A 17,217-nucleotide genomic window follows, 5' to 3' on the forward strand; every position below is an offset into this window, starting at 1 on the left:
ATTAAGAAGTAAACGCTCAGTTCAACTCATAACAGGCATCGCTCCACCACTAAGAAGTAAACGCTCACTTCGACTCATGATAGGCATTGCTCCACCGTTTTACTCTCTTTGGAAGGCTCTAATGGCCTTCCAGTGCAGGAGAGAGTGGGGGCACGTCCACGATGAGATGCCCTAGGGGAGCTCATCCCCTTGCACCACATCTTTTCAGTTGTTCCCCAAAGTTAGGGTGGGTAGCAGTGCTGTGTTTCTATCTCTTATTCTTGGCTTAGTATATGATTTTCAGGTTGTGTTTGTGCATTTGGTGGGGCTACTGTTTTAAAAAACACTGGGAAAAGCCCGTTCAGATGAAGAAAGAGAAGTTTCCCAGAATCCCAAGTTACCCGTTTTGCCTATGCCCTCCTCCAACTTTGGGATCATGTGATCATGACCGGGAGCTGACTCTGCCCCTCAGCCCTTTGAAAAAGGTATTTTTCCCGCCGATTTTTTAAAATCTTCTAGCGCGCGACCCGCACGACGCAGAAAGTTGAGAGTAGTCTCAAAATGACCCCCATCCACGACTCTCTGTACACAAGAATTTTCGGAACGATAGCTTAAAAACCAACCCAGTTATGCCCGAGTCTTTCCCTCAATGCAATCCTATGGGCGAAAAGCCGAAAACGCCGTTTGAGCCGCGCGGTTGACCCGATTTTTTAAAAAATATAGCACGCGACCCGCACGACGCAGAGAGGTGAGAGTGGTCTCAAAATGACCCCCATCCACGACTCTCTGTGCACAAGAATTTCCAGAATGATAGCTTCAAAAAGAACGTAGTTATCTGCGATTATTTGCCGCAATGCAATCCTATGGCGAAATGTTTTCAAGATGGCGACCGGAGCGCTCCGCCTGAACTAGGAGCTCCGAAAAATGGTCGCTTCTCTTCGCCTTGCTTCTAGGGGTCCGCGGTCCGCTCCTACTCCGCCTCTGGGTAAGGCGGAGCAGGCCAATCCGCTACTGCTTCTACGCTCCTAATCGGAGCGGATCACACCCCTATTATATACCACCCCCATAGCCAGAGCTCTCTGGGCGGTTTACAGAATGATAAGTATTGATACAAAACTTGCACTTCACCAGCAAGAAAGGTCGCAGAATTCTGCTTAGGTTGCTTGGCCTTTAAATCAAGACCTCTGAAGGTGTCCAGGAACAGGGGGCGGGGGCTCCTTGCTTAAAAGAGGTATTCTGAGGCCTTTGGAGAGGGTCATAGCTCAGTGATAGAGCATCTGTTTTGCATGCAGAAGGTCCCAGGTTCAACTCCCGGCATCTCCAGGTAGGGCTGGAAAAACTCCTGCCTGAAACGCTGGTGAGCTGCTGCCAGTCAGTGTCAGCAGTACTGGGCTTGGAGGACTCTTGGTCTGACTCAGCACTAAGGCAGCTTCCTATGTTCCTGTAAGAGGCCTGCCCTCTAGTGGCAGTCCCTGATACTGCACGCTGGGCCTCTCCTGTCCTCTTCACAGGGGCTGTGCGCCTGGTGGGGGCAGAGGGAGGTTTGGGAAGCGAGTGGGTTGACGTTTAGTCGGCCCCCGCGTCCCGAAGCCCCTCCAAGGGAGATCTGCCTGCAGCTTTCCCAAGAGGGGCATCTGCCTGCTTTAGGCCTCCTTCAGTATTGTTAAGGAGGCTGGGCGGCTTTCCTCTGGTAGGGAGATTACATCGACTCGTTCTTCCATGGCCTTGCTGGTTGGGAATGATGGGAGTTGAAGTCCAGCTCCTCTGAAGGGAACCAGGTTGGCAAAGGCTGCTGTTGAAACAGACGTTTTGAAACCGAGGGCGTGCGCGTGCGCGTGCATGCAGAGAATGAGCTGCGCAAGTGTGCAGGCATTTTTCTCTGGGGGCTGGATGGGGGCGGCCTGCCAGGAGTGCTTGAGCTCATTGCCTCCCTTCATCCTCTCATTGCACATTTGTAAATAAACCAATACTGCAAAATGCCACAAGTCCTCCCAGGGAGCTTCTCCTCCAGAAGGGAGACAAAACAGGAGAGCAGAGCACGTGATAGCAATTTCATTCATTACATTTCTGTACCGTCCAAGAGATGACGCTTCCCGGGAAGTTTACAAAGATTAAAAACCTAAATTCACAGTATAAAAACCATTTACATACAAATATATAAAAAGACAGAGCACACATATCTCTAAACAACATTAAACACTGAACAATAAGAAAAAGCCAGGACCTGATTAAAGCCTCCTCATATGTTGCCATATGACGGAATAACGGGCTCAAGTTTAAGGAAGCCAGATTCCAGCTGGACATCAGGAAAAACTTCCTGAGTGTTAGAGCAGTACGACAATGGAACCAGTGACCTAGGGAGGTTGTGGGCTCTCCTACACTATAGGCCTTCAAGAGGCAGCTGGACAACCATCTGTCAGGGATGCTTTAGGGTGGATTCCTGCATGGAGCAGGGGGTTGGACTTGATGGCCTTGTAGGCTCCTTCCAACTCTGCTATTCTATGATTCTATGAAATGCCCAAGAGAAGAGGGAGGTCTTAAACTTTCCATAATTGGGGGGGGGGGCTGCTACCGAGAAGGCCTTCCCTCTCATCGTTGCCTTCTGACTGTCTCTCAAAGGAGGCACCTGGAGGATGGCCTGAGATGATGAGTGTAGTATACAGGTAGGTTCATGCCAGGAGAGGCGGTCTGTCAGATGTTGTCGTCCTGAGCCATGTAAGGCTTTATAGGTCAAAACGAGCACTTTGAATCTGGCTCAGAAACTTACAGGCAACCAGTACAAGTGGGCCACAATCAGTGTTGTATGTTTGGAGCTTTTTGTCCTGGTTATCAATCTGGCCACCACATTTTGCATGACCTGTAGCTTCTGACCCGTCTTCAAAGGCAGACCCATGTAGAATGTATTGTAGTAATCTAACTTCGAGGTTACCAGGGCATAAACAACTAAAGCCAGGTTATCACTATCCAGATATGGGTGTACCTGGGCCTCTAACCAAAGATGGTAGAAGGCACTCCTTGCCACTGAGGCCACCTGAGCCTCACATGACAGAGATGAATCTAGGAAAACCCCCGTGCTATGAACTTGCTCCTTCAGACAGAGTGCAGTCCCATCCAGAACAGGTTGAGCACCCTCCATCTGATGAGAAGAACCACCCACTAACAGCATCTGAGGCAGGATCAGTTACCTATGGAATCAGTTCCCTAGGGAGGTTGTGGGCTTCTCCCACACTAGAGGCCTTCAAGAGGCAGCTGGACAACCCTCTGTCAGGGATGCTTTAGGGTGGATTCCTGCATTGAGCAGGGGGTTGGACTCGATGGCCTTGTAGGCCCCTTCCAACTCTATTCTATGATTCTGTGATCTACACTACTGCCTTATAATGGTTTATAACAGTAGTGACAACTGTTTAGGCCCCGGACACACGCCATGTACAGTTTTGAACCCGTTTTCAAAGTGTTATATCCTACTTGGTGTAGAACGGGCCACCCCATGAATGCGTCTGTCTGGTTTCCTTTGATCTGTTCCCTCCCTTTCTCCAAACATAGATGACCCAGGCTGGATTCTTACGTTTCCTCCAGAATTTGGTCTGTAGCATCAAATCCGCTGCCTGTTTGACTTTGGTGAGCAGAAAATGTAAACTGGGTTCTCGTGCCACCCCCTGGCCGAAAAGGGAATTGGTATGATTGAAAGAGTGGGAAATTTAGGGGAACTCATTCCCGAAGCTCTAGATTTTTATTTGTAAAAATGTTCTTGTTTTATTGGGGTTTTCATTGGCTCTTAAACTCAAAGCAGTTTAAAACTTACTGGATGACAAGCAAGAAATTGGTAGCAAACCTTGGTATTGTTTAAATGGGGTGGAGGGGGAAGCCACCTGGAGAAATAGAAACAAGCTGTGTCTTGTGAGAGCTCAGAAGGTTTAAGGCAGTTTCCACCCACGCCGTGGTCTGTGCTCCCCCAGGGAAGGGACGGAGAATACAAGTTCCTTCCTCCTCATTGCCGCTTCTCCCCCCATCCTGACCACTTTCTTTTCCCAAAGCCCCAAAACACGAGATCAACAGAGGCTGACTTTCCAAACGCAATTATAACCTGGAGAATCGGCTTTATCCCTGGACCAGAGGTCACTTCAGCCCAGTTACTTCTGCCTGGAGGGAGAGAAGTAGCTGCTCCTATAAATCATAGAATCATAGAATAGCAGAGTTGGAAGGGGCCTGCAAGGCCATCGAGTCCAACCCCCTGCTCAATGCAGGAATCCACCCTAAAGCATCCCTGACAGATGGTTGTCCAGCTGCCTCTTGAATGCCTCTAGTGTGGGAGAGCCCACAACCTCCCTAGGAAACTGATTCCATTGTCGTGCTGCTCTAACAGTCAGGAAGTTTTTCCTGATGTCCAGCTGGAATCTGGCTTCCTTTAACGTGAGCCCGTTATTCCGTGTCCTGCACTCTGGGAGGATCGAGAAGAGATCCTGGCCCTCCTCTGTGGGACAACCTTTTAAGTATTTGAAGAGTGCTATCATGTCTCCCCTCAATCTTCTCTTCTCCAGGCTACACAGGCCCAGTTCTTTCAGTCTCTAAATCCCAGAACTCTTCACAGCAAGTTCCTCTGAGCATGGTTCCGACTTAGGCAAGGTCTTAAAACAAACCTACCTCTGTGGTTGTTTCAGTGTGTTTTGAATTCCCGGTGCAAAAGCAGTCTCTGAGCCACCCGGCTGCCTAAAGAGAGCTGCAGCTACACGCCAGCGCAGCTTTAGGGTCAGGCTGCTCCTCCATGACATTTGGCCCCTCGTGCTTGGGCATTGCGTCACTGCAAGAACTGGTCAGTCGGGGTAGCTGTGCTTCCTCCTGTTGACACTCCCTTTCTCAATCTGCACCAGGCTGGCTCAAGGCCTGGCACAGCGCAGTTGTGCTATGGCCAGCTCACGCAGCGACGCTTGGAGCTGACGCCGTGGCACCTGCGGTTACGCTCTGCAAGCAAGGGATTCACATCCTGTGCAGCACTGGGCCGCTCTTTGTCTTTTTCAGTTTTACGTCTTGAGCAGGTGGACAGTGCCTGATGAGTTCCCCAGAAGCCAGGCAGGTCTTCCTCCGGGGACAGAGAGGCAACGTTTTGCACACCTTCCTACTCCAGACTGGACAACAGGAAAAACTTCCTGACTGTTAGAGAAGTACGACAATGGAACCAGTGACCTAGGGAGGTTGTGGGCTCTCCCACACTAGAGGCCTTCAAGAGGCAGCCATCATAGAATCATAGAATAGCAGAGTTGGAAGGGGCCTACAAGGCCATTTAGCAATTGAGGACGGAGATAAATTGCCAAAGCTGTCAGTCAAGGCACTGCTCGTGTCGGATAGTGGTGGTGGTGGTGGTGGTGGTGCGTCCACTCAGGCGTCCTTCAATGCTGAGCGTAAAGGCTTGTTGGTGTTCCTTGTCTCTACTGGACACCATACAAAGACTTGCGTTGGCACCCTGGTGCTTGACTTCCTTCTCTTTCTTAAAGCGAAAGGCCTGCTGGAGTTTCCAGTGCCGCAAGTATTCCTAGCGACTCTCTCCACCAGTCATAAGGAGGTTGATGACTTCTTGCTCGACTCCCATGCAGATGTTAAGCGCTTCCTCCTGGGCCTCTCCAACATCTTCCTGTTAAAGGTCCCACCTGTTGAGACAAGGAGCCTTTCCGTAGTTTTCCACAGCTCATAGCCAAAGTCTTTGAACCTCCTCACTATGAAGGTGGCTTTTCTTAACGCCATTACCTTGGCATGTAGAGCAGAGACGTCTGCGCTCTGCGGCACGACCAACCATAGTTGACTTTCCACAGGGATAAGGGTCATCCTGCGACTGGACTTTTCCTTCCTCCCTAAGTGTCTGTTGCCTCTAGTGCTCTCAACATTCCTTCCCCAACCTGCCTCTTCATTTTCCCCTCAACATCAGGAGGGCTCCTTGCTTCTATCCGCAGAGCACAGCTCCCTTCTGAATCATCCCTTGTTTGCTGGTGGGCCGCCCGGGGAAGGGGTGCCCTGTGTCCACACAGCACTTTATTTTATTTTTTATTTTATTTTATCATATTTATACCCCGCTCCTCAGCCAAAAAAGGCTCTCGGAGCGGCTTACACTTAGCAAAAAAGACAGTCCCTGCCCTCAGGCTTACAATCTAATAAAGACATGACACACAAGGAAAAGGAGTCAAGGAGGGAGGGAGGAGAGAGAGAGAGAGAAAGAGAGAAAGAGAGAGAGAGAGAGTCCAGCAGGAGCAGGCTCCGATGTTACTTCTGCCTGCTCCTGTCCCCTCGGTCCTTCTTCTTCCCCACAGGGCCAAGATGGCAGTTTGCCCTGTGTGTGTGTGGGGGGGGAAGAGTCCAGCAGGAGCAGGCCCCGATGTTACTTTGCCCCACGGGCCGTATCCACTGTACTCTTGGCCGATCGACACACTCGCCTCCTGGCTCCTGAGCAACCGCTTCCTCTCCTGCTTTCCCCAGGGGTGTCCTGCTCCCTCAGCTCTGTGATGCTGCAGTTTGGGCTCAGCCTTTGTCTTCCATCAAGCCCCACCGCCTGGAGGCCAGCGCTCATGCCAGTGCCACCTTTGGCAGGGCGGTCCTCTCTTCTGCCTTCACGTTACATCCCTGCCCTTCCGGTGGGAGTTGTCCGTAGGTGTGAGTCACAGTGACCACAGAGTAGGACCAGTTGCTTACCTCTGCAATTGCTGTTCTTTGAGTGGTCAATGGTGAACTCATGCAAGCTGCCCTCTTCTCCTCTTCGATGCCTCATAGAATCATAGAGTAGTAGAGTTGAGGCCATAGAATCGTAGAGTTGAACGGGGCCTATAAGGCCATCAATGATTTGCTCCTCTGCTGTGGTAGATCCGGAACTCAGCAGGAGGCAGGAGCCTTGCCCTGGGCAGGGATCCTGCCTAAAATCTCCGCTCAGCTCTAGACGGTTCCAAAGAACTGCTCTGCGTAGGCATAGAACCCATATCTATGAGTTCACAAATGGCGACTCTGAGAATGGCAGTTACAGGTAAGCAAGTTGTCCATACTCACCTTGGTTTTGAATCCATGTCCTGATTGGCAGGTGCCGGGTGCATCATGCTGGCGGCAGTGAAGTGGGGAAAGGGTTGGGGGGAAGGAATTGAGAAAGGAAGATTAAAGGTTTCTGCAGGAAGTGGTCAGAGCTGCACATCTTAAAATAATGGGCTGCCTGTGCCTTGTCTTGCATCGAGCATTCTATTTAATGAGGTTTAATAAGGATTTTTTAAAAATGTAGACCTCGAGCAGCGTTTTCTATTTTCGGAAAAGATCAGTGAAAAATTGCTGACTTACCCCTCAATAGAATAATTTAGTGGAAGTAGGGTGTGTGTCAGGGAGAGATGCTGGTAAGCTTTCCCCATTCTCCTTTTATTGCATCTCAAAACCTCCGAAAGGGAGCACAGCATCACATTCATTCGGCATGTGATTTTAAAAATAGTTTCCCCAAAATAGCTCCCTCTATCCCATAGGGGCCTTTTTTCGGAGTCATGTTTATTTAACAACACACTTTCAGAAAGAAAACCTTTGGCAGTAGCTGAAGAACTAAGAAAGGAGTTCTCTGACCTGCCCAACTGTTTCCCCCCTTCTCTGCACGGCTCTTGCGGGGGGGGGGAGATTCGGAATGTCCTTTTTAGGTTTGTGGGGAGAGAAAACTTTGCTTTTTCACGTGGTCATTTTGGCAGGATGTCTGATTCCTTTCAAGGAGTTTAACTTCAAAGGTTGACACTCCTGAGAAACTTCAGCACCTGCTTTTGTCTTCAAAGTGCAGGTGGTGAGCTCGAGATTGAACGCTTCAGAAGGTTATTTTTAGAATGCAGTTCACTGCAAACGGTGGATGGTGGGCTGGTCCCGGAGAATAGAAGTCAACTGGGGCAGACGGTTTGCATTGGCCCTGCCTCTTGGTGTATTGTTGCGTTGATGGATCGAAAAAGTGCGAAGAGGGAGCCTCAGCGTTACGTGGTCCAGGCTGAAATGGATGAGGAAGAGGAATTAGGGCTTCCCCTCTTGATATGAGTGGTCTGGGAGACTTAGTTTATTAATCTGTTATATTCCCATTTAAAAGGGTATAGACACTTGACCTCTCTTCTGAATTTATTTGGTAATACACAGGTTTGTGGAGCACCCTGCCTGTCTACAGTCTTGCACGTCAAAGGCACAAAGTCCATTGAACTTGCACTGCAAAGACGCAGGTGCAAAGCTGACCTTCCTCCACACCTGATTTCAATGCAGCCAGCTGCTAAGGGACGTGCCACTGAAGAGTCAGGATTGTGGTTGTGGTTTATTTCCTGCAATCTTTCTCCCAAAAGTGTGTCTCACTCCGAAGAACTTCTGCCCTTGTCCAAATCCCCACATTGATCCAATGTCTTTATCTGACCCCTACTTTCCTCTCTGCCCCATGGAGCGTCCTGTCAGAAGACCCGTTAAAATCTGCTTTGTCACTAAGGATTGATGTCAGGTAGAGGTTTCAGCAAGTTGTAGTTAGATTTAATTAGAACTAGTTTGGAATGTCTGTGCAAGCTTATCTCTGTCGTGGATTCCCCGGGGAAAGGGTTCACACACCCCTCCCTTGGCTTTGAGATGTTTAGAGTTCCCTGGGAAACTGATAATGTGTTTAGAAAGGTGGGGGAGGCTTGTTGAAGGAGTCACTCAGATGGTAGTGTCGTCTTGGTGGGCTGAGCAGTACCGCCTTGCTTGGACACGGGCATGATTTAAGGGCCAGAGCCCCTGCCTGTCAAATGGTTTTGAACAGGCCCATGCCTCCCTTTATAAGCTGGAGCAAAAGCGAGGAGCCTTTGCGAGGATCATCTTTCGACTCATGGCCCGAAATCCCTCCTTGTTTGGATCTGTCATGTCTAACCCTATTGCCCCTGTTTTGGGAGAAGATGTTTCAGGTAATCAATCAGAGATTCAGAACTAGAAGATGCAGCACCAGACACCAGGCAGCCTGTACCAGTGGGGGAGGAAGCTCTCATGGGTGATTCCCCATCTAGGAGTCAGCTCTCTCCGGAGCTTATCTCCTCAAGGCCAAATCCTACACACTCGGTGGGAAGTGAGCCTTCTTCTGGAAGTGAGCGTCCTGACAAGCTAGCTGATGCTAGGATCTGCCGGAAGCTCAAACGCATGGGGCAGAAGGAAGGTGTGAGAAAGTCAGTTCGATTACGCCAGAACCTGCACCAGGCTCTCTGAAGTTACAAGTATTTGGGAAGTGGCTTCTTATTCTTCTTGAGCGGACAATTGTCTCGCTTAGTTTGCATAGTTTTGCCTAGGGGGACTTTTCTAAGAGGTTACTCTCTTCAGGTAGAAGAGATGTTTGTTGCTTAATAAAAGCTTTGTAGATTACTTAGCAAGCCTCGTCATTTGCCTTCCTTCAAAAGCAGGAGTTTTCTGAGAAACACAACAGCATCCACCATTGTCTGGGACTTTGAAAGCACTCTGCACATGGACTCTCTTCTATTTGGATTTTGGATTTCTGAGGACTGTGCCATGAAAAGTACTGTGAGGCTTTTCATAGACTTGAACTCGCATTTGCTGTGGATTGTGTGTTTGTGGTCAGCTCAGCATAGCGGCAGGCTGGGATAGACCATTGGACTTTTCTTCCACTCAAGTGGCAGGGAGTTCCCTGGGCTGAAATACAAGCACGGGACTCCTTGTGCGTGAGGTTTTTCTTTCCCTGTGATTGGTGTGTGTTATCAACCACTCAGTGTAAAGGCAGACTGGGGTTGATTTTTATTGTCGGACTTTTTCTCTGCAGACTCCGGTGGCAGGGAGTTCCCTGTGCTAAAGCAACAGCACGGCAGTTCTTGTGCCTGAGATTTTTAAACTCCCCCCCCCCCCGTGATCTTGTTTAGGCTTTGGCCAGTTATAATATCGCGAGATCTTCACCCCCCCGTAGGTCTAGCTGAGGCCTGTGTCTCCTTGACTTTTTAACCCTGGTTTTGAAAACGGATGCTTGCTGCGTCGTGCTGGAATTGCTCCAGGAGATGTGCAGAAGAAGCCGCTGGTTAAAATGCTGGCGGAGTTGCTGGAGAAGGACGTCGAGGGCAAGGTCACGGCATGGCACGCCATCACCCTGCAATGCCATCTCCTGCAGAAAATAGTTCAGGTTAATGGGCTGGGGAGGGCAGGATTTAAATGCAAACGACGTGCGGCCTTCGCCTCTGGAGTCAGGTGCTGCTTTTGATTGATCTCGGAACACAGAGCCTCCAATCGCTCCAGTTTGGATGATTAAATTTCCTGCAAACTGAAAGAGCGGGAGGGGGAACTTCCCAGGTGATCACAGTATCGGCCATCAGTGTGGATTTCGTGACAGAGCCGGCTCTTCCTCCGTCCTTACTGCCAAGTGAACCGCCCAGAGAGCTCCGGCTATTGGGCGGTATAGAAATGAAATAAATAAATAAATAAATAAATAAGCAAGCTAGCTAGCTCTGGCGACACCCTCCTTTCCCAGGTTTCCCTGGGGAGCTGGTGTCAGTTCCGGGGCCTGAGTCCAAATCTGGCTTGGTGTGTTGCCTGGGCCGCCTGGTTCTCACTTCTGAGGGAAGAGCTGATTGGGAACACTTGAGGGCCGTTCCTCAGGTGGGCGCACGGAGGCTGCTGCTGCCAGCGCTCAGGCGTGTGAAGCTTGAACAGCCACCAGTGTGGGCATCTGAGCTCCTGCCCCTTGGTGCCTGTGCCCTCCTACTCCTTCCTTCGTGGCAAGCTGTGACGGCCTTTGAAGTTGTCTGTGCCGTCCTGCTGCTTCCCCTGTCTCAGCCTGCCCTTCTCACTTTCTCCCCCACTCCTCTCTCTCTCGTTGCAGGCATGGTACAGAAACTCGACCAAAAACTCCCGGTGGCCAACGAGTACTTGCTGCTCTCCGGGGGAGTCCGGGAAGGCGTGGTGGACCTGGACCTGGACGAACTCAACATCTACGCTCGCGGCACTGACTACGACATGGACTTCACCCTCCTCGTGCCGGCGCTGAAGCTCCACGACCGAAACCAGCCCGTCACCCTGGACATGCGCCACTCGGCCCTCTGCCACTCGTGGCTGAGTCTGCGGCTGTTTGACGAAGGGACCATCAGCAAGTGGAAAGACTGCTGCACCATCGTGGACCACATCAACGGGGCCACCAATTACTTCTTTTCCCCGACCAAAGTGGCCGACTGGTTCTACGACTCCATCAGCATCGTCCTGTCCGAGATCCAGAAGAAGCCTCAGAGGGGGATGCCCAAAGTGGAGAAGGTGGAGAAGAACGGGACCCTCATCTCCATCATCCTGGGCGTGGGCAGCAGCCGCATGCTCTACGACATCGTGCCTGTCGTGTCCTTCAAGGGCTGGCCGGCGGTGGCCCAAAGCTGGCTGATGGAGAACCACTTCTGGGACGGGAAGATCACCGAGGAGGAAGTCATCAGCGGGTTCTACTTGGTCCCTGCCTGCTCCTACCGAGGCAGGAAGGACAACGAGTGGCGGCTCTCCTTTGCCCGGAGCGAAGTCCAGCTGAAGAAGTGCATCTCCGGCAGCCTCATGCAGGCCTACCAGGCCTGCAAGGCCATCATCATCAAGCTGCTCTCGCGCCCCAAGGCCATCAGCCCCTACCACCTGCGCAGCATGATGCTCTGGGCCTGCGACCGGCTGCCGGCCAACTACCTGGCGCAAGAGGACTGCGCCGCCCACTTCCTGCTCGGCCTCATCGACGACCTCCAGCACTGCTTGGTGAACAAGATGTGCCCCAACTACTTCATCCCCCAGTGCAACATGTTGGAGCACCTCTCCGAGGAGACGGTCATGCTCCACGCGCGGAAGCTCTCCTCGGTGCGCTCGGATCCCGCCGAACACCTCCAAACGGCCATTGAACACGTCAAGGCGGCCAACCGGCTGACGCTAGAACTCCAGCGGAGGGGCAGCGCCAGCACCATCCCGTCGCCTCAGTCGGACGGAGGCGACGCCAACCAGCCCGACGACCGGCTGGCCAAAAAGCTGCAGCAGCTAGTAACTGAGAACCCGGGGAAGTCCATCTCGGTCTTCATTAATCCAGACGACGTCACGCGGCCTCACTTCAGAATCGACGATAAATTCTTCTGAGAGTCAAACCCCCCCTGCCCCGCCCCGCCCCGCCCCACTTCAGACTTCACCAATGGTTCCCTTTGACCCCCTTTGGGGCCTTTTTTTTTTTTTTAAAACATATCCAGCTTAGAATAGATTTGTTGAGAACACCAAAAAAAAAAAAGAAAAAAAAGAAAAAAGTCTTCTTGGTTCTTCAGGATGGTGCCGTATATTATGATTTCATTTGCTGCTACCCCAAACTTCTCTTTTGAGTTTGTTCATTTCTGTAATTTTAAAAAATAATTTGAACACTACACACACACACACACACACACACACACACACACACACGTACACACACTTCCTTCCTGTCCTCCCTGTTTTCCAGGCTTCTTTTACGCAGTCAGAACGTCCTCCGGCCCTGACTCCGTGCAGGGCGTGCTTTCCTCTCGTTTCCTCTTCTGTTGATACGGTTCGCTTTGCTTTTTTCCCAAATGCTCCTGTTGCTCTCAGGTGGTGAGTCTGAGAAGTTCCAGGCAGGAGTTTTTGGGTTGGCTTCCTGTCCTTTAGCCAAGGTGTCCCGTTCTATTTGCGGTTTGCCTTTTCTCACCCAAGTTGGCTTTAGAAATGGTGGTGCAAATTTGGCTTCTCAAATTTGGGGAAATTTCCGCCTCCCTACCCCCCCCCCCCAACCCCGGTCACCTCTTTTTGAATGTAATTGTTCAGAATCGGACTCTGCGCAGTACTGAGAATGCTGTTTCTGCCAATCTTCCATGCAGAATAAGGTTCTGGAATGTTAGTTTTTAGCGTGTGTGTAATTATTCAAAGCCTTATTTAAATGCTATTAAAGAACATACCATTATCAATGTTAATTTGCACTAATGACATCTCCTGCCACCGCTGCGGCTCCTCTGGCTTTTCACTTCTCTTAAGGATGAGCATCTGCTGGTGGGCTCCTCTCCGTCACATGCGCCAGCCACGCAGCCCCATCCGCCTCACTGCCTGTTGGATGGCCCTGCGTTGCACAGCAGGGGTTATACGGGATCGTGCATTGGCTTAAGGGCCCCTGAGGACGTGCGCCTTGCTTTGGGGCTGATAAACATGCTTTGGTTTCCTGCTTCTGTGGGAGGCAGCCGCCTTCCAGATGGCTTCACGTTGCAACGCCGTGCATTCGTCACTGGGGAGCCCATTGGAGCATCTTCTGTTCGTGGCTTGTGGCAGCGGTGGAACAGAAGCCCTGAAGATGGAAGGCTGCTGTGTTTTGCCCGAGGCATCCCTCCTACATCAGAGGCTGGGCTGCTGTGTCACGATGTGGTATCAAGGGCAGCCCAGCAGAGTACATTTGCATTGGCGTAGTCTAGCCTTGAAGGTTACAAAAGGCCAAAAGAGATCACTTTAAATCTGTATATAGCACCTATGTCTCTCCATCCACCCCCCCCCATAATTTTACTCTAGAGTATGCATGGGAAGCCCAATCTGGATCTTAAAAGCCCCAACCCTTCACGCTAAAGTCCTGATCTGGTTCAGGCTTCCTACACCTTCTCTAGAGTAAAAATGTAGGGGGGCGGAAATGTTGTAGCTACTAGATGCAAATTTAAAGTAATGTCTGTTTTGGCTCAAAGAAAAGGAGGGGAAGAACGACAAGGAGCCCCCAAAGCACTCAGCCCCCCCTTTCAATGATGCTGTTGGTCTGTTCACATGTCTTAGAGCCAAGCATGACTCTTATCAAAATGGCTGAAAGAAATGATCAAGTCTTATCCAAAACCCAGGTAAGCAAAGTCTATGGGCACCCCCATTTCAGTGCAACATTGTGGAATTTCAGTGCAACATGGATGTGTTTCCCTGTGCGTTCTTCCGAAGCTGGCATTGTCATCCTCTGGAGGCCACTGGTCTGATTTCAACCCAGCTTGTGCTTGACGTGGAGCTCATACTTTGAACGCAGAAGGTCCCAGGTTCGATCTCCGGCGGCATCTCCTGTCAAAGGGGCCAGGTGGCAGGTCATGGCAGAAGCCTTCCTCTGCCTGAGAGCCTTGAGGCAGAGCCAATCGGAGCAGAACAGGCCGGGCCGGGTGGGTCTGTGTCGGTCAAAAGCAGCTCCTTTGTGCTTTGCCTTTCAGAGTTCTTCATAAGCGGGATCTCCATCATCCTTATTTATTTATTTATTTATTTATTGCACTTATATACCGCCCCCATAGCCAGAGCTCTCTGGGTGGTTTACAGAAATTCTAAAATTGAGATAAAAACAAGTGTACAAAATTTAAAATTCTAAAACACAGAACATACACACTTTTAAAGCATTAAAACCATTAAAAAACTAAACGTGGGTGATTAAGATGTGCCGCCATATGCCTGGGCAAAGAGGAAAGTCTTAACCTGGTGCCGGAAAGATAGCAGCGTTGGCGCCAGGCGAGCCTCGTCAGGGAGATCGTTCCACAGTCTGGGGGCCACCACTGAAAAGGCCCTGTCCCTCGTTGCCACACTCCAAGCCTCTCTCGGAGCAGGCACCCGGAGGAGGACCTTAGGTGTTGAACGTAGTGACCGGGTATATTCACGTCGGGAGAGGCGTTCCGTCAGGTATTGTGGTCCCAAGCCGTGTAAGGCTTTATAGGTCAGAACCAGCACCTTGAATTGGGCTCAGAAACATACAGGCAGCCAGTGCAAGCGGACCAGAGCAGGTGTTCTATGGTCGAACCTTCTGGTTCCCGAAATCAATCTGGCCGCTGCATTTTGCACGAGCTGCAGCTTCCGAACCGTCTTCAAAGGCAGCCCTACGTAGAGTGCATTGCAGTAATCTAACTTGGAGGTTACCAGAGCATGGACAACTGAAGCCAGGTTATCCCTGTCCAGAGAGGGTCAGCAGGCAGGTCAGCAATATGACTCCTATTGTAAATGGGGCAGTGGTAGAGAGGAGGTGAAGTGAGGACCAGGTTCTCACTGCTCACACTGCTCTATACGACACCACAAGTGTGGGCAGCTCTGACTTGGCACGCCTGATATCTCACGGGAGTGAGCACTCCGCTCACTGATTGGTCCCAGAGCCCTGTGGTTCAACAGTCAGTGCGCAGCCCAAATGGGCTCCAGTCCTCAGTCATTTGCCACGCCTGTGCTGGTCTGTTGTGGTTTGAAAGGGGGTGTTAGATCAATGTTCCTAACATTGATCTAACAGGGGCTGGCATTAGAAATAGCCCTTCTAAGAACAGCCTGGGGAAAACATCTTTAATTCAATTATTATATATGTTTATCGCTAAATTGCTTGTACAGGCCAGATTCCGGCTGGACATCAGGAAAAACTTCCTGACTGTTAGAGCAGTATGACAATGGAACCAGTTACCTAGGGAGGTTGTGGGCTCTCCCACACTGGAGGCCTTCAAGAGGCAGCTGGACAACCGTCTGTCAGGGATGCTTTAGGGTGGATTCCTGAATGGAGCGGGGGGCTGGACTAGATGGCCTTAGAGGCCCCTTCCAACTCTACAATTCTATGAGGGTAATATAAGGATTTGACATCCATGGTCATATGATACAGACCTTCCTGTACTGGTATATGTACTACAAGATGGACTCTGTTTAACAAATAACAAAGGATCAAGATAACTGTGCTAAAGGTTCAGAAATGAACCCAAATCCTGATACAATAGGACTTCCTGAAGGAGGAAATACACCTTTATGGATCATTGGAAACATCTAAAATGTTGGAACCCTTGCATATTCTCTAGCCGGTATTGCCAAATTTGATGATTTATATATAGAATCATAGAATAGCAGAGTTGGAAGGGGCCTACAAGGCCATCGAGTCCAACCCCCTGCTCAATGCCGGAATCCACCCTAAAGCATCCCTGACAGATGGTTGTCCAGCTGCCTCTTGAAGGCCTCTAGTATGAGAGAGCCCACAACCTCCCTAGGTAACTGATTTCATTGTTTATTGGAATAAACAATAAACAAGAGGCAATAAACTTTATATCCCAAGTTCATTGCCTCTTGAACCAGAACTTTAATAACGGACATATTTTTCTGTGGGCTCATGATTGATGTGCATGTAACTGGAAGAATCAATTTACTGCCTATAAACTTTGTTCAAACTTCATTTGTCTACTGGTTTCATCGCAATATTGGAGTTATGCAATGAAACTCCATCCATCTAATGCTAGGTTCTCTTTGAACATGCAGTTATAATGGACCTCCCTAATACTTTTTCCACAAATGAAAAGTCTCTTAACACCATTTTAGAAGCATAAATATTGAAACAATGTGATAAAACTATGAAGCTAGATTTCACTCTAATAGAAGTATAGCTTCCAAATCGTGCAAGGTACTAGTTCCCCTCTATTGGGCTTTGGTTAGGCCTCATCTTGAGAATTGCATCCAGTTCTGGGCACCACATTTCAAGAAGGATGCAGACAAGCTGGAGCGTGTTCAGAGGAGGGCAACCAGGATGATCAGGGGTCTGGAAACAAAGCCCTATGAAGAGAGACTGAAAGAACTGGGCATGTTCAGCCTGGAGAAGAGAAGATGGAGGGGAGACATGATAGCACTCTTCAACTACTTCAAAGGTTGTCCCACAGAGGAGGGCCAGGATCTCTTCTCGATCCTCCCAGAGTGCAGGACACGGAATAACGGGCTCAAGTTACAGGAAGCCAGATTCCAGCTGGACATCAGGAAAAGTTTCCTGACTGTTAGAGCAGTACGACAATGGAACCAATGACCTAGGGAAGTTGTGGGCTCTCCCACCCTAGAGGCAGCTGGACAACCCTCTGTCAGGGATGCTTTAGGGTGGATTCCTTTATTGAGCAGGGGGTTGGATGCAATGGCCTTACAAGCCACTTCCAACTCTACGATTCTATGATCTCAAAGTCTCCAAAAACTTCACTTGTTTTTTTAAAAACCATTCTAATTTCAAATGATCCTAATTTCAAATGATCCTAGGAAGAAGACTGACCCCTTCTCCCTAGGAGCTGGACCAAATGCCAGACCTTTGTTTGACTGTGGGCAAACAATCCATTGTGTCTAAGCACATGCCAAGTTCCCTCGGCGGCAGCCAGCACCCTCAGGAATGGCCATCCCAGCTCCAAGTGCGAGGTGGGGAGCTGCAAGTTCGTCTCTGTGTTGGGAGGATGGGCACAAAGCATCACGGCGCCTGTTTCTTGCCTGGCGCCTGGCACTCGCTGTTCTTGGCAGCCTCAAAGGCTGGCTTTGCCCATCTCACCCCAA

The 17,217-nt window shown here is 50.2% G+C and overlaps 1 protein-coding gene across 1 annotated transcript in view; it reads left to right on the forward strand.

Moving 5' to 3' along the window:
- The window catches only part of MB21D2 (Mab-21 domain containing 2), a 60,748-nt gene extending 48,609 nt beyond the window's left edge, over nt 1-12,139 (forward strand). The window contains exon 2 of the mRNA XM_063131407.1: nt 10,787-12,139. Within this exon, the coding sequence (XP_062987477.1) occupies nt 10,787-12,051 (1,265 nt within the window). The 3' untranslated portion in view covers nt 12,052-12,139. The remainder of the gene's footprint in view (nt 1-10,786) is intronic.
- Nucleotides 12,140-17,217: the final 5,078 nt, after the last annotated feature.

The sequence above is a fragment of the Elgaria multicarinata genome, chromosome 8 (genome assembly GCF_023053635.1).
Source record: "Elgaria multicarinata webbii isolate HBS135686 ecotype San Diego chromosome 8, rElgMul1.1.pri, whole genome shotgun sequence".
Lineage (NCBI taxonomy): Eukaryota > Metazoa > Chordata > Lepidosauria > Squamata > Anguidae > Elgaria > Elgaria multicarinata.